We start from the raw sequence: 18,099 nt of genomic DNA on the forward strand, positions 1-18,099 counted from the left end.
CTCTCCACGTCTACTCTATCCAGGCCTCACAATATCCTGCAAGTTTCAATAAAATCCCCCCTCATCTTTCTAAACTCCGAGAACAGACCCAGAGTCCTCAACCGTTCCTCATCCGACAAGCTCTTCATTCCAGGGATCATTCTTGTGAACCTGCTCTGGACCCTTTCCAAGACCAGCACTTCCTTCCTTAGATACAAGGCCCAAAACTGCTCACAATACTCCAAATGGAGTCTGACCAAAGAAGTGCATCCCTGGTCTTGTATTCTAGCCCTCTCAACATGAATGCGAACATTGTATTTGCCTTCCTAACTGCCGACTGAACCTGCATGTTAAACTTAAGAGAATCGTGAACAAGGACTTCCCTCGTCAACCATGGATGCTTTGTTCTCCCCTTAGCATGTTTCCTCCTCCTTGGGTTGAATTTCTGTTGTGTCTCCCGAATAACCCACAAAAACTCCTGCCATTGCTGTTCCACTGTCTTCCCTGCTAGGCTCCTTCTCCAATCAACTCTGGCCAGCTCCTCCCTCATGTCTTTGTAGTTACCCTTATTTAACTGTTATACGGTTCCATCTGATTCCAGCTTCTCCCTCTCAAACTGCAGGGTTAATTCTAACATATTGTGGTCACTGCTCCCTAAGGGTTCCTTCACCTTAAGTTCCCTAATCAAGTCTGCCTCTTTACACATCACCAAATCCAGAACTGCCTGTTTTCTAATCGGCTCAGTCACAAGCTGCTCAAAAAAAAACATCTCTTAGACATTCCACAAATTTATTTTCTTGGGATCCACAACCAACCTGATTTTCCCAGTCCACCTGTATATTGAAGTCCCCCATGATTACTGAAATAAGCCTTTTTTACATGCCTTTTCTATCTCCTGATTTATTTTCTGCCCCACATCTTGACTACTGCTTGGGGGCCTTTACATATCTCCCATCAGGGACTTTTTACCTTTGCAATTCCTCAACTCTTTCCACAGAGATTTTATGCCTTCTGATCCTATATCGCTCCTTGCTATCGATTTAACTTCATTCCTTACTAACAATGCAACCCCGCCCCCTTTGCCCGTCTGCCTGCCCTTTCGATAGGACATATATCCTTGGATATTTAGATCCCAGCCCTGTACCCCTTGCAGCCATGTCTCTGTGATGCCCACCACATTGTACCGACCAATTTCAATGTGCGCAACAAACTCATTTACCTTGTTCCGTATACGTGCATTTAGGTACTGCACCCTCAGTCCTGCATTGACCACCTCCCTTCCCCCACTTGTCACCTTTTTTACTGTGCCAGAGGGTGATGTTGTTCTCTTATTTTTGTTCTCTATTTCACTTCAGTTATTGCACCTTCTAAGCTAACATTCTGGTTCCCCCCCTCCCCCCCCCCCCCACTGTCATACTAGTTTAAATCCTCCCGAGGAGAACAACCCCAGCCTATCCAATCTTTCCTCAGAGCTGCAATTTTCCAGTCCAAGCAACATCCTTGCAAATCTCCTCTATACTCTCTCTAATGCAATATCTGCCACATTTTCTGTAAGGATCTCTCTTTGCACAGACTGGAACACCATCCAATTCCTTTTGCTCTGAAGGTAACTGCCACTCGCAATCTTTTGACCAGCGGATCATTCTAGGGCTCCACTGGGGGCCTCTCTACAATCTCACAATCATCCACTTGAGAATATAAAGGAGGTGACCAATGTCCTCCTCAATTATGTGAAGTTCACCATAGACGAGGCAAGCCTGATTGGCAGAGCTGTGGGATTCACAGCAATTTTGCTTCCCGCAAGTGCAGGGCACCAGTTACTGCACACTTGTCGCCTTAATTGCTCCCTGGCAGCAACCAGTAAGAGCTATCAATAGGAAAGGATTCCACTCTCTCAACATTGATCGCCCAAAGCAGATAATGTATGTTGTGCGAGGTACCCTGGGAACTCGCACATCTCTTACATCTTGAGTCACTTGCAGATGCCACAGATCTTCAAGCGTCTGCAGTGCCACCAGGATTGCTTCCTTGATGATAAGGTGTACCACCAAAAGACGTGGGGCGGAATTCTCCGACCCCCTCCCCGCCGGGTCGGAGAATCACCGGTGGGGCTGCGTGAATCCCACCCCACCGCTCCGACTCCAGCTGCCGAATTCCCCGCCGCCGGTTTTCGGGCAGGGACGGGGATCACGCCGCGCCGGTCAGAGGCCGTTGACAGCGCCTCGCCCCGGCAATTCTCCGGGCCCCAATGGGCCGAGCGGCCGCCCATTTTCAGCCAGTCCCGCCGGCGTGAAATGGACATGGTCCATCCCGGCGGGATCTGGCTTGGAGGGTGGCTAGCGGCGTCCTCGGGGGGGGGGGGGGGGGGGGGGGCTCTGGGGATTCCGGCCCCGGGGGCCCCCACGGTGGCCTGGCCCGCGATCGGGGCCCACCGATCTGCGGGCGGGCCAGTGCCGTGGGGGGACTCTTTCCCTCCGCGCCGGCCTCTGTAGGGCTCCACCATGGCCGGCGCGGCGAAGAAACCCCCTGCACATGCACATGAAACACACTGGCGGTTCTGCGCATGCGGCAGAACACGCCAGCAGTTCTGCTGCGCTAACTCGCGCCGGCCCACGGCGGCCCTTCAGCGTGGCGCCAACCCCTCCGCCACTGGCCTAGCCCCTGGATGTGTGGAGGATTCCGCAACTTCCGGGTAGCCCAACGCCAGAGTGGTTTGCACCGCTCTTGGTGCTGGCGTCGGGCCATCCGGCCAGTTGCGAGAGAATCCCGCCCATGGTTAATGAGGCCCATTCAGTGGCCACAGAATGCATCTGAGGGGAAGTGCCAAACAGCACATAGTGCACCATGGTTCTTAATAGACAGACCATTGGCATGTTGAGGATGTGTTTTCAGGTGTTTTGAGCAATCAGGTGGGGCTCTCCAGTACTTCACACAGGGGATATCCCTTATCATTGCGGTTTGCTGTGCCCTGCATAACCAAGTACTTCAAAGGAGGGAAACACAGTGGAGGTACACATCTCTTTGGACAAGGGGGAGATGGAATAGGATTAATTCTGATGACCCACAGGAAGAGGCCATTGCATGGGCATAATGCAGATGTGCCCATGAGATCCTCAAAGAGACAAGGTTCCAGGGTGAATAAGATTAAGACTAGCTGATTATCATAGAATTTACAGTGCAGAAGGAGGCCATTCAGCCCATCGAGTCTGCACCAGCTCTTGGAAAGAGCACCCTACCCAAGGTCAACACCTCCACCCTATCTCCATAACCCAGTAACCCCACCCAACACTAAGGGCAATTTTGGACACTAAGGGCAATTTTATCATGGCCAATCCACCTAACCTGCACATCTTTGGACTGTAGGAGGAAACCGGAGCACCCGGAGGAAACTCACGCACACATGGGGAGGATGTGCAGACTCCGCACAGACAGTGACCCAAGCCGGAATCGAACCTGGGACCCTGGAGCTGTGAAGCAATTGTGCTATCCACAATGCTACCATGCTGCACTTTGATACAGGAGCATTTCTTCTGTCCCTCCAATGCAGGGTAGACATTAAGCCCTTCAGTGTTATTCTCAACATCTCAATGAAAGTCGATAACCTCAAAGTGACGAATCACATTTATGCGTAACAATGCCTCACCCCGGACTTCCGGTGGAGTATGCGAGCGGGGCGGCTGCATCAAAAAGAGCTCCCACTGGTGGCCATTATTTGCGGCGCTTTCGGGGATTTCTCGATTCATTGATCACCCCCCGACTACCGTCGGCCTTCGGGGCCGTCACGGGCAGCTAGCGGGCCAGTTTGAAAACTGGCGAGGAACCCCGCGCGGGTGTCGGCCGGCAGGTGCTGAGGCGCTGGGCCCAGCGCGCTTGAAGGCCAGAGCAGCTGGGGCGGAGCCAAATGGAGGCCGAGGCGGCAGGCCCGAGGCCAGGGCGCGATGTAGGTGGGATGTCCCACATCAGGTGGCTCCCACCTAGACTGAAATAAGAAGGCTGAAGTCCGGTCCCAGGGGAACTCTGGGGGAATGTAAAAGAGAAGAGATAGAAGTTTTAAAGAAGTTTGGTGAAAGTTCTTTTTTTCTCCCCTTTTTTTTGTGTGAAGGAAGAAAAATTGTTTGTTTTTTTTAAAAAAAACATATTGATGAAGGACAGAAGGGTGAAAAGGGGAAAAAAGAAAGGAAAAACAATAAGCCGCTAAAGGATGCGAAGAGCAGCATCGAAGAAAGAAGGAAACACGGACTCGCCGCTGAATGAGAAGGCCAGCAAAAGTGCTGACAAGATGGCGAACCGCATGGTGGGGCCGCACTACTTACGGTGGAGAAGATGACCGAGGTGACGGCGGTGGAGCTGGAAAAACAGATTGCGAGGCACATGGAGGCCTTGAGGAAGGAGACGGCGGTCGCATTTAAGTCATTGGTGGAGGAGGCAATCGCCCCGGTGAGAGTAGCTGTGGCAAAGACATCGGCCGAGGCGAGAGAGCAGGGCGAGAAGATGAAGGAAGTGGAGGAGGCCGTGTCGCAGCACAGCGACCAGTTCACCTCGATGGGGGACGAGCTGCGGAGGGTGGTGGAGGTCAACAGAGGACTCCGAGCAAAGCTCGAGGACTGGGAGAACCGCTCCAGGTGGCACAATTTGAGAATTGTGGGCTTGCCCGAAGGGACAGAGGGCCCAAGGCCAACAGAATAGTTTGGTCAGAAGTTAGCGGAACTGATGGGGGAGGATGAGAACCCCTCCCAGTACGAGCTAGACCGAGCTCATCGGTCATTAAGGCCGAAGCCCAAAGTGAACGAGCTGCCAAGAGCAGTAATTATCTGCTTCCATAAGTACTGCATGAAGGAGAAGGTGTTAAGCTGGGCGAAGCGGAAGCGCAAGGTGCAGTGGGATGTGTCATGATATTCAAACACACACATCATGATAGACACACCAACAGACAAATCAGAACACACAACACCACAACCAATGACAGAAAGATATAAAAGCACAGACACGACCCCCGGTGGTCAGTATTAGCTGGAGAGGAAGACCAGGACAGACCTGCTACCAGACACACTCAGGGAGACAGCACGTGCAGAGTATCCAGAACGAACTGTATTATAAGAGTTAAAATAAAATAGAGTTGTACCACATACAACTGTGTTGGCTCATCTGTGCACCAGAGCACCCAACACCACATGGTACAGGAGTGGATCGATACCTGCCGGCATACCTCAGTGTACAGAGACAACCAGCAGTGCCCAGGCAAAATGATAGAGCTCCCGGTTCCGCAGCCGCTCCAGTGCTACGGCGATCTCCGCGAAAACTGGCGGCAATTCCGGCAAGTGTTCGAATTGTTCCTGGTGGCAGCTGAACTCCAAGACCTGGATGATAGCGAAAAAATTGAATTTCTCCTCACCATCGCCGGTGCAAGGGCAAGAGAAATATTCACAAGGTTCAGGTTCTTCAGGAGGCAGCAAAGGTACGATTACCAGGCAGTCCTGGACAAATTCTCCAAGTACTGTGAAGAAAACGCAATCCAATCGGCAAGTAAAGGTAAGAAAAGCTGCAGTACTCACCTCGTGGCTGGGATCCTGGAGCCCGAATTCCCAGAGGACGAAATCCCGGGCCTGAGAGAGGGCTGGGTCGAGGTCGGCGGCCACCTTGCTAAAGGTATCACGCTAGCACAGTTGCGCGAGCAGTGCGCAGAACCGGAAGTTTCGTTTGCGCATGCGCGAGATGCTGCGCATGCGCAGTCAAGAAAACGGCCATCGGTAAAGGAACAGCGATCTGAGCATGCGCAGTCGCTTCCTACGTGCTACATACCGAGCGTCAGGATGTCAGAGGCCCCAGACTGCACCAATTTAAAGGGGAAACGTCCCAAATCCAATTTAAAAGGGAAACGTCCCAAATCAAAAAAACAAAAATCTGTTAAAGCTGTAAAACAACCTTCCCTCACCTGGAATGACAGCACATTGCCGCAAATTGACCCAGGAGATGAATTTGACCCCCAAAGAACCCTCCGACAAGCAGTTACCTACGCACAAGCCGATGATTCAGACCTCGAATACTTCGATGACGATCTTTACAGTGTTTCCGGACCTCGCGAGCCCAATGATAGCTCCGTGGTCCTATACGACTATGACTCGGGCGAACCTTTCGTGTTGCACATTGGCGGCCCCCACATTGAATCCGACGCAGATGCGGATTCATTTTTCGGATTTGAGGATCTTCAATCCAGCAGATATGACGTCCCAACTTATCAGTACCGGATGATGCTGCAGCCTGACATTAACAGACAGGGAGCGCTGCAAGCACACGGAGAGCGCCCTGCTGCCACACAGAGCGTGGTCCACGTCCCGCTCAACGTTCCCGACTCTATGAAAGAAGACATGCAAGACTCCAGAGCGCAGTCCTCGCATGAACCAGAAGTGACTCCAGTGTCACAAGCCTCCACAGCAAGCTCGTGGACAGACTCCACAATTGCAGAAACGCAAGATTCCAGAGCGCAGTCCTTGCACGAACAAGAAGTGACTCCAGCATCACAAGCCTCCACAGAGAGCTCGTGGACAGCCTCCACGATAGAAGCAACGCAAGACTCCAGAGCGCAGTCCCTGCATGAACAAGAAGTGACTCCAGAGTCACAAGCCTCCACAGGGAGCTCGTGGACAGCCTCCACGATAGAAGCAACGCAAGACTCCAGAGCGCAGTCCTTGCACGAACAAGAAGTGACTCCAGTGTCACAAGCCTCCACAGAGAGCTCGTGGACAGCCTCCACGATAGAAGCAACGCAAGACTCCAATGTGCAGTCCTTGCAGGAACAAGACCATGAGGGTCTAGCAACCTCTCCTGACCAACCAGCGGCAGATGATGCAAGTCTGCCATGCTCACGTGAACAGCAAGAAGGCTATAACAGCCTACCATGCTCCACTACACAGCAGCATGACCATGACGGTCTCTCATGCTACAATGAAGGGCACAGCGCTGAAGATTGTTCAAGCCCAACTGAAGACAAGCCAAAGGAATCGCCTCGTCCAAGCCCGAAGAAAAAAGGTTTATGCGCTGACCTTCAGGATCATTATAGCCGAACAGAGATTAATAATGCTGCACGGCCACAGAAGGATGCTGAGGATTTGCTAAAGAAATTAATTGAATGTTTAACTTGCAAGGAGCAGACTGAGAATTGCCAGTGTTTTAGTACGGATCGAAAAAATGGACAAGACATTGATCCTCAGGTAATGGAAATAACACAACCTGAATCATATCTACAGCAGGGACAAACGTCTCCCTTCAACACAACGCCGCAAAGTCCCAACTTCGGAGACCAGCAGTTAGTCAGTAATGACTCTTCAAACCTTGAGGGGAACATTAATTGCATTGAACCTATACACACTCCACTGATAAATGAGCAGAACATTGGAGCAAGAATCCTGAGGACACTGACATCGAGTAGCCAGATAACGAATTTAAAACCTGCAGCAGTTTCAAGTGAACCAAGTGTGCTTTCCACTAATGGTGAAGATGCAGATAAGGTCGACCCGATTATCCATTGTACCACACTAACCCCAGTGATTAAGCAGTTATGTATGGGGAGTATAATGTGGGCAATTGAGAACAGTAAAAGAGAGACTGTGACCATGCCAGTCCCAGCAAAATCAGACCCAGAGACCATGAAGGCATGTACATTAGACAAAGATACATATGAGGTACCTGAGAAGAAAAGTGAAACGGAATGTTCTTTGGAAAATAGTACAATGTCGATAGAAACATTGGATCCTATATTCGAGACCATACATATGGGAGAATTTGGGGGTAATAAACAAGGTTCTGCAATGTCTGGGGGAAGATTTAAAATTCCAAAGAAGAAAAGCCCAAATGAAGGACAACGGCAAGACAATGACAGTCCACCGACATGGTGTGCACCACCAGATGAAAACTCTGACAATTTACCCAACCCTAGTGAACAGCAAGCTGCTAATGAGGATCTATCCACGGGATGTGAGACGAGTGACGACAGCATCCCACTTCCCATGCAAAAGGTGCAAGGTGACAGACCTCGCCTAGTGCGTACCGAGGCACTCGATGATCACGGTGGGACCACTGACGACTGCGGTGGCGGCGCACCGCTTCCACCCTCGATGGCTCGAGCCTCTCCACTGGTTGGTGCATTCCTGCATGTTCCGACTCCAGAAGTGCAGCTTCAGGGAATCTCGGCTGCCTCCAGTGAACCTGTTGGGACTCCGGACGGGGGGCATCGACGGAAGGCAGACCGGACTCCAGATGGGGAGCAGCCAAGCGCCGACTCTGAATCGCGCACGCCAGACCTTGCTCCGGACGGGCGGTGTCGCGGCCTCAGTGATGGCACGCTCAGGGTGACGGCGGATGCCACGGCGACAGGGAATGGATCGCGTGGCAGTCCCACTGGGTCGGCAGTGGCAACCAGCACCGGCGGTCCAAGATGGACACACCAATTCGCGCCATCGCCAGACGTTGATGCGAGCAACAATTCTCTCTCCAAGGCGACATGCTTCGACGTTTCTCTGCGGAGTCGCCCTTCCGGCACAGCAGGTGGCCGGAACCAGCGTGCACGGTCTCGGCCAACTTCCACATCTGGCACAGTCATCGCCTTGCATGATATTAGTGATGGTGCTACTTCGATGGCAACGACCCATCGGCTACAAGATGCCGTCCACCACAAACATAAAAAGAAAACAACTCCACCTTGTTCCTGGCATGCAGGGCGGATGGATTGGTGCGTAGGCGCAATCAGCGAGCTTTGCGCCGCCTTCCACGCTCGCAACTGAACCGTACGCACACGCCGGATCCTCCACTGGTTCCCAAGGATGACTTCGTGGCGATGCCATGGATCATGCCCCTTCCATCGCCACCAGAACCAAACCACAGCCAAGGCAACACTAACAAAGATGTTGAATGTTATATTTGCACGAATGAAAAACCAAGCACTGCACGAAGTACAACAAATGGTAAAGTAGAGACTTCGGCAACAGCATCACCTCCAACAGTCCAAGGTGAACCAGTGTGACCCCAAATCTCCACAGCTGAACCGGCTTGAGGACCAGCCCATTCTTGAGGCGGTCACCCATTAGACTGGACTTATAACGCTGTTCATACGTTCAAAAAGTCAAACACTTCTGTATTATAACCTGTTGTTGTTTATTGTTTCAGATATCGTCTGACCGGACCACTGTTCAAGTTTTTTTTTTCTCTCGCATCCATGTTTTGTTATGGTACAACCTTGTTAGTGTGACGCACCCGACATCGCCCCATGTGAATAGTTACGTCATATACACACGCTGTACACAACACACGCACACACTCTTAGATGCACTCACAACACGATTATATTTATAACCACGTAGGCACATATCTTTGTAAAAAGGGGGGATGTCATGATATTCAAACACACACATCATGATAGACACACCAACAGACAAATCAGAACACACAACACCACAACCAATGACAGAAAGATATAAAAGCACAGACACGACCCCCGGTGGTCAGTATTAGCTGGAGAGGAAGACCAGGACAGACCTGCTACCAGACATACTCAGGGAGACAGCACGTGCAGAGTATCCAGAACAAACTGTATTATAAGAGTTAAAATAAAATAGAGTTGTACCACATACAACTGTGTTGGCTCATCTGTGCACCAGAGCACCCAACACCACAGGATGGTGCTGTAGTTCGGATTTACCAGGACTTGACGGTGGAGTTGGCAAAAAGACAAGCGGCGTTCGGGTGAGTGACGGCGGCATTGGACAAAAAGGGGGTGCGATTTGGTTATGGTGTACCTGTCTAAGCTGAGGGTAACGTATGATGCCAAAGACTTTTATTTTGAGACAGCGGAGGCGGCTGAGGCATTCGTGAGGGCAGAAGGCTTGGGACAGACGTGAGAAGCAGAGCTGGAAGAGAGACTGTGGACTGTGTTTGGGCAGCTGGAAAATGTATAAATGTTACAACTTTCTTTTTACTGATGTGTATTGGAATTTACTTCTCTTTGCATTGTCACAGAATTCAAGTTACTGGTTGGGTTGATTGGCGTTCTGTGTTGCGACGGTTATATCTTATTTTAGTGAATTGTATGAGTTGGATTGTTGTTTTTGTTTTTTCTGGGACTGGGTGGAAGGGGATATATCTTGGCGGGGGGAGCCACCTGTGCTAGCTAACTAAAGTTGGCTAGTGAACGGAGGTGAGGTGAGAGGAGGACTGCGGACATTAAAGCCTGGATAGCAGGTTTCAATGGGCCTACGAGGCGAGTGTGAGGGGGGGGAAGGGATTGATGCTGGGAGATGTTTTTTCAAGGGAAAATGTAGGGGGGATTCTTGGGAGGGGGGGAAGGGGTTCGATGTTAATAATGGACAGGGGCGGGTCAGGCTTATGGGGCAGGGCCCAGTGGTATGATAATGGTGGACAAGAAGGGTGGGGGAGTGAGAGACCCCCAGTTAGGATAGTCACGCGGAACATGAGAGGGTTAGGAGGTCCAGTCAAGAGGTCAAGGGTGCTTGCGCATCTTAAAAGTTTGAAAGCCGATGTGGCAATGCTGCAGGAGACTCACTTGAGGGTGAAGGACCAGGTGAGACTTAAAAAGGGCTGAGTTAGTCAAGTGTTTCACTCTGGATTTGATGGAAGGGCTCGAGGGGAAGCGGTACTGGTCAGCAAAAGGGTACGGTTCCAGATGGAGAAGGTGGTGGCAGATCAGGGGGGTAGATATGTGATTGCGACAGGGGTGCTGGAGGGGAGATTAGTGGCGCTGGTAAGTGTATACGGCCCCAATTGGGACGATGTGGAATTCGCGAAGAAGATGTTTGGGGCCATCCCCGACTTGGACACACACAAACTGATTGTGGGGGGGGACTGGAACTTGGTGCAGGAGCCAAGGTTAGACAGATCAGGGCCGCACTCGCTGGTCCCATCAGGGGGGGCGAAGGCGCTGGCTGGGCTAATGGTGGAAATGGGATGGGTGGATCCGTGGAGGTTTCTGCACCCAAGGGAACGGGAGTACTCGTTTTTCTCAGCAGTCGATAAGGTATACTCGCGGATCGACTATTTTGTGGTGGGGAAGGCTTTGCTGGCTGGGGTTAAGGGGTCGGAATACTCTGCAATTGCAGTGTCAGATCACGCTCCACATTGGCTGGATATGGTGCTGGAGAAGGGGGTAGCGCAGAGGCCGGGGTGGAAACTGGATGTGGGACCTTTGGGGAACCAAGTGTTCTGTGAGAAAATTGAAAAGGTAATTAAGGAATATGTAGGTTTCAACTGTACGAGTGAGGTGTTGAAGGCAGTTGTCTGGGAGGCTCTAAAGGCGGTGGTGAGGGGTGAGATATTTTCGTTTAAGGCCAGGGTGGACAAAGAGGAGAGGTTCGAGCGGCAGAGGGTAATAGATGAGGGGCGGGATTCTCCGCAATAGGTGCGATGTCCGTCGACTGGCGCCAAAAACGGCGCAAATCAGTCCGGCATCGCGCCGCCCCAAAGGTGCGGAATTCTCCGCATCTTGAGGGGCCGAGCCCTCACCTTGAGGGTCTAGGCCCGCGCCGGAGTGATTTCCGCCCCGCCAACTGGCGGGAAAGGCCTTTGGCGCCCCGCCAGCTGGCGCAGAAATGGCTTTGCCGTGCAACGCATGCGCGGGAGCATCAGCGGCCGCTCAGGGCATCCCCGCGCATGCGCAGTGGAGGGGGTCTCTTCCGCCTCCGCCATAGTGAAGACCATGGTGAAGGCGGAAGGAAAAGAGTGCCCCCATGGCACAGGCCCGCCCGCAGCTCGGTGGGCCCCGATCGCGGGCCAGGCCACCGTGGGGGCACCAGGATCCCGGAGCCCGCCCGCACCGCCTTGTCCCGCCGTTCGAATGGTGGTTCAATCCACGCCGGCTGGCGTGGGTTGACAGCGGTGGGACTTCGGCCCATTGCAGACCGGAGAATCGCCGGGGGTGGGCCCGCCGACCGGCGCGATTTCCGCCGACCGCGCGGCGCGATTCCCACCCCCGCCGAATCTCTGGTGGTGGAGAATTCGGGACAAGGCGGGGGCGGGATTCAAGCCAGCCCCCGGCGATTCTCCGACCCGGTGGGGGGTCAGAGAATCGTGCCCCTGATGTTGGAGATAGATAGGAGTTATGCAGAAGATGGGGACCCAGCGAAGCTGGAAAAGAGGAAGGAACTACAGGCGAGCTTCAACCGACTGTCTACCAGGAAGGCGGTGCGCCAACTGAGACAAGCAAGGAGTGCAGTTTATGAACATGGAGATATGTTAGCAGGTCAGCTCCGGAGGGAAGCAGTGGCAAGGGAAATTCTTCAGTTGAGGGATATGGCAGGGAAGTTGGTGGTGGCTCCGGATCTGATTAACAAGGTTTTTGAGGAATTTTATGAGAGGTTGTACAACTCAGAGCCACCTGGGGGAGGCCGTGAGATGCAGGAATTTCTAGATGGGTTGGAGTACCCGAGGCTAGGGGAGGGGGACAGGGCTACATTAGAAGGAGCAATAGTGGAGCAGGAGATAAAGGATGCGATTGGGAGGATGCAGTCAGGGAAGGTGGCAGGGCCGGATGGGTTTCTGGTGGAATATTATAAAAAATTCAAGGATAAGCTGGCACCCCTGATGGTGGGGATGCTTGAAGAGGCGATAGGGAAGGGGGTGTTGCCACAAACCTTGGTACAGGCATCGATTTCATTGTTGCTAAAAAAAGATAAGGATCCGACGGAGTGTGGGTCGTATAGGCCCATATCATTTCTGAATGTGGCGCAAAAGTATTGGCGAAGGTACTGGCGGGTAGGCTGGAGGAGTGCCTTCCGAAGGTGACAGGTGAAGATCAGACAGGGTTCATGAGAGGGAGGCAGGTTTTTTCGAACATTAGGAGGGTATTGAATGTCGTTATGATACCGGCGGAGGGGAAGAAAATAGAGGTGGTTGTGGCATTGCTGGTTATTATTTATTGTTGGTCGGTGTAAATTTGGAAGAAAATGTGAAAAAGGAGAATAAAAATATATTTTTTAAAAACAATGCCTCACCCTCTGGTGCATGTGGCCATTCTGCAATATTATGAGCATTCCACCGCACTCAATTTGAAGCAAATAGATATGGTGCAGTCCTATCCAGCATTTCACTGGCCATGAAAGCCTTCAAGTCGCAAGAATACCGCTGCAAACATCAATGTACTCATAGCAATACACCAAAAGCGGCTCATGAAGGAAAATTATCGGTCACTTGTTATCGTTTGACCATCTGATGCTGGAACTAAATGCAGACAGCGACATCTCCAAATGACAACTCTCATGCATGAGGCCTCATCTTGATACTGAACTTCCAGATGGCATTGCTCTTTTGGTTGATGTGATTTGTCACTCTACAGAATGAAAGCAAACGTGCCAGTTAAGTTACCCATGTAAGTACAGAGAGTGTTTCAGCAGGACCATCGTATGATCACTGACAAGCACTCATGACCTTGCCTTCTTTGGAAGCTTCCAAAACTCATGGCCAACATTGTCCAAGTACCTGGGAGAGGTGTGGCCCTGGTCAGTATTGACACAGCATTTTATGATAAAACAGTAACAATGTAAACACTAACAAGCACTCAGGTGTGCAGGAGCTTTGCTCGTCTCCCATTACAGTCCTCCACGTTTTCAATCTACCCAAGTGAGATGTGTATGAGGAAACCCAAGACACTGATGGCACTGTCAGGTTCAGAGATCCATACCGATTGCCCTTAGGAGACCAACCACAGGATTCTGTTAAGCCGAGCTATCCAGGTGCAAACTAGCATCCCCATGTATTTAAAGGCCAGTATCGGCAGGTGAGGCACACACCTTCATCACAGACTCACTGCCGCCTAGCATAAAGCAAGTGGATAAATGCTGAATGTTGCATTACATGGAAAAGCCATTCAGCACCTGACACTTTGATGGTGTAGAGCAAAATACAGTTATAACAGTGCAAAGTATATACAGTGAGTGAATACCTGTGCCAACATTATGCTTTCAAAACATCTTAACGTTTCAAGCCATACCAGCACATTTAGATGCAGCTCCAGTGTCTGCAACAGAAGTGGAGGCAGACTGCTGGCTGCTTTGCCCTGTTATCTGTGAAGATCTTGGCGGGTGTCCTATGGGGGCCCGAGATCTGGAGGGCCACAACCTGTTAAGGATCTCCTGCTCCAGGATAGGTACACCCTCCTTGCCCTAACCAAATTAAGTTGATCGGGTCACAGGCAGGGGATTTGGAGTGACTGGACATCCCTTGGGAAATCCTGGGCAGATTCCCCGGGGAGTCTGGCTGACAGTCCTCCTTCACAGTAATTTCATTGTGCAGTGTTAATGTAAGCCTACTTGTGACGCTAATAAATTATTATTATTGAGGGTGCCCGAGGGCCCCTTCCTGACTCCTTGAGGAGGTGGGGCCTTTGGGGGGGGGGGGGGGGGGTCGAGCTGGCCCATTCCCCTCTTGCCTATCTACTGCTGGAATACCCCCATGGCTAGAACAATGGTATGCAGGTCTGAGTACAAATCCAGCACAAACTGCTGGACCTTTGTTTCCAAGGCAGCCGCCAATCTTTGATGTGCTTGCATGCTGGAGCCACAACATCAGACAGAGCATGGATGGATTCCTCCATCCTTCTTTCCAATCTGCAGTCAGCCTCTGACAACATGCATGCTTGTGATCTGCCCTTTCATCCATGATGCTCACAGTCAATCCATCTGTGAACACCAGGAAAAGATCTCCCAGAACAAGAGAAAGAGATCCCAAACAGAAAGGAGGTGGATGGAATTGAGAGCACTCACTCCCTTCGAGGATCAGGCAGTAGAACTGGATAGTGAGGACCGAGAGATTGCTCCTGCACAGAAATTGAGATTGGCTCCATCCAACAAGCCAGGGACATCCTTGATGACATATCCAGCTGGTGTGGACATGGTTTCGGACTTCCTACTCCCATCCTGAGGAAAAAAGACATCCTGCCGGTCCTGGGAAGCTTGGAGGAGTTTCTCCAGGAAGCAGACGGGTTTGGGTCTTTCAGGCATCATGGAAAAACATCATGACACAACATCAGGCCTAAAGATAGTGAAAGTGTGTGTGGGTGCTATTTAAATGTGGCACCCGGATGTTTGATCCAATGAGGTAATGGCAGGGCGGACAAATTCTTGCCCACTCGGCTACAAGATTTGGCAAGTTCCTCACTGATGCATAAATGATAAGCTGTCAAGAGAAAGGACTGGCACGGCCCTCCCCGCCGACCAGCGGGAAATATGCCGACTTACCCGACCACATTTTGGGCACAATTTAATGGGGACAAAAAAAGTCCTATTTTGGGCGGGGTTAGTGGGGTCATTCCTGGCGCTACACCTGCTATCGAAGGGACTCTGTTATTTTTTCGGGCCTCAGCAATGAACCACCTCAGCTGAGGCCGCACTCAGTCACATTTTCTGCACTGAGGAGCTTCATTCGCCAGTGCAAGAAGAGAAATATGGTACCTGACCTCTCTGCCCCCAAAGCGCTTCCTGGACCCCCTAACGCTCCAACACACCTGTTGGAGGGTCTCCTAGCCCCCCCCCCCCACCCCACTTCATATGGGTAGGACACCCCGTGCCCAAATCCAGCGCGGGCAAAATGCCACACTGGCACCTTGGTATTGCTGGCCTGGCACCCTGACAGTGCAACCTGGGCACCCTAGCAGTACCAGGCTGTCACCCAGGTTGCACTGCTTGGATGCCCAGATGAGACTGCCAGGCTGACAGTGCCACGGTGCCCATGTGGATCAGCAGTGTCAGAATGCTACCCTGCCCAGAGCCCAACCACCCAGGGGCCTCCAATCGCTGGGAGACCCCCCCCCCCCCCTCCACCCCATCCCAAGTGGCATTCCACTTGGTCCCCATTTGTGGAGACCAGTGTATAAGGCATCAGCTGCGCTCCGAAAGCTTGTGATTCGAAAAAAAACGATTGGACTATAACCTGGTGTTGTAAGTCTTGTTACTGTGCCCACCCCAGTCCAAAGCCGGCATCTCCACATTATAGTTCTGACATAGGCAGAGTTAAGTGAGCAGTTAAGCTCACTTAATTACGCAAGTCTGGATGCGCCCATTGTGGGCAGAATTCAGATCTCGTTAGATCTTTCATTTGGGCAGCATGGTAGCACAAGTGGATAGCACTGTGGCTTCACAGCACCAGGGTCCCAGGTTCGATTCCCTGCTGGGAATCTACGGGCGGGCTGGTTCCGTGGGGGCCTTCTTTCCTCCGCGCCAGGCCCCTGTAGGGCTCCGCCATATTGCCCTTCGGTGCCGGCTGAAACTGCGGGAACCATTCCGGCGTCAACCTAACCCCCTAGAAAGGTGAGAATTCCTCACTTTCAGGGCCGTTGACGCCGGAGTGGTTGGCGCCGGTTTTCACGCCGATGTAGGGACATAGTCCCATTATTGGAGAATCCCGCCCCATATATTATTACTAACATTGGCAACTGAATTTCCACAATGAACCGCCATTCAATCACTGTAATTTTGACAAAAGAACCTCAGAAGCTGTGGAAGAACGCTTCAACGCCATCATAACAGAATTCTGGGTTTTCGGCAGATCTTCCATCTGAGTTACAATGAACGATTAGATGAACCCAGGTAGAAATTAATAGCAATGGTGGTTTCTAGATATACTTGATAATTTAACTAATGTTTGCAACACAGCAAAAAACTTTGATTGTGGCTTACCTTGCCTTAGCATTAATCGGATTCCATTTGATCAGTGTTGTAAGATCTTGAATTGCTAAATGCCAGTTGGAATTCTCAAAATAAAATAAACCACGTTTCATCATAGCATCTGTTCTTTTGGGGTTTAAATTAAAAGCCTACACAAAATAAATAAAAGGCCATATCATGATGTGTAACAATAGTATTTGTGCATATACCACATTTTGTTCAATTGATTATATAAGAAAATATAAAATTAAGCTAATAATGTAACAGCAAAATATGTTACATCCGTAATGTTAACCGGTATGGATAAACACAACTTCTAAAGAAGTGATAAATTTAGGAACATTCTTTTAAAATAATCTAACATCCTCAGCATGTTGTACCAAACATTGTCCTCCTTTAGAAACTGCATCTCCGTTCATTTTCTGTCTAATATAGCTTGCATGACTTCCAGTGGTGGCTTTGGTGAGCAGTCACACACAGGATGGCTCCCACCAGGGTACTTTGTTTTTGGCCCTGTTCACGTAGGTTTTTGTGTGATGTTTGGGATGGAACCCGAGTAGTTCGACAAGGTCAGGTCCCACATAAAAGTAATGCATCAAAACAAAGCATCAGACGGGCAAAGAATTGTCGTCGGACTCAGAAGCCCCTTGTGCCCCGTTGATGGAGAAAATGGTGGGGGCTCCTGCTGCGACTTTTGTCTCTCCGTGGATGGCCGAGATGCTGCCGAGCTTCTTGGAGGGGGAATTTAAGAAGCACCAACAGGTCGTCTCTGAGGACCTTGATAAGGCAATGGAAGGGGCTCTAACCCCATCCGTGCAGCCTTGGAGAAGACGGATCAGAACGTCAAGGAGCAAGGCATAGTGATACGAAAGAGTGAAGGTGGCACTCTCGATTCATAGCCAGAGAAATGAGCCACAGAAGACACAGCCAGAGTGAGGCACAGCAAAGAGTGAGTTTGGGAATTTGAAGGTTGGTGGAAATTCGAAGCTGGGTGGGGAGGAAGTGCTTTTTATCCTTGGTAAGTGACTGGTAAGTAGCTTTTCTTTTCATTTGTCTATTTATTTATTTATTTTTTCTTTCGTTTTTTGGAATTGTAGTTGTATAGGTTAACCTAGGGTTTAAGACATCGCAGGAGACCCCAGACCTGTGTCATGCTCCTTGTATGTGATGTGGGAGCTCAGGGACACATTTCTGGTTCCTTCACGTGCTGGAAGTGTGTCCAGTTGCAGCTCCCGTTAGACTGCTTGACGGCTCTGGAGCTGCGGATGGACTCGGACATCGTGGATAGCACGTTTAGCAAGTTGGTCACACCGCAGGTAAAAGTTACTGAGGGAGATAGAAAATGGGTGACCAAAAGACAGAGCACGGTAGGAAGGCAGTGCAGGTGTCCCCTGCGGTCATCTCCCTGCAAAAGAGATAATCCGTTTTGGATACTGTTGAGAGAGACGGCTCACCAGGG

At 51.0% G+C, this 18,099-nt stretch overlaps 1 protein-coding gene across 1 annotated transcript in view; it reads right to left on the reverse strand.

Moving 5' to 3' along the window:
* ttc6 (tetratricopeptide repeat domain 6) overlaps nt 1-18,099 on the reverse strand; it is a 554,053-nt gene that overhangs the window by 300,712 nt on the left and 235,242 nt on the right. Inside the window, exon 15 of the mRNA XM_072488749.1 lies at nt 16,653-16,789. Within this exon, the coding sequence (XP_072344850.1) occupies nt 16,653-16,789 (137 nt within the window). The remainder of the gene's footprint in view (nt 1-16,652; nt 16,790-18,099) is intronic.

Source organism: Scyliorhinus torazame, chromosome 2 (genome assembly GCF_047496885.1).
Source record: "Scyliorhinus torazame isolate Kashiwa2021f chromosome 2, sScyTor2.1, whole genome shotgun sequence".
NCBI classification, from domain to species: Eukaryota; Metazoa; Chordata; class Chondrichthyes; order Carcharhiniformes; family Scyliorhinidae; genus Scyliorhinus; species Scyliorhinus torazame.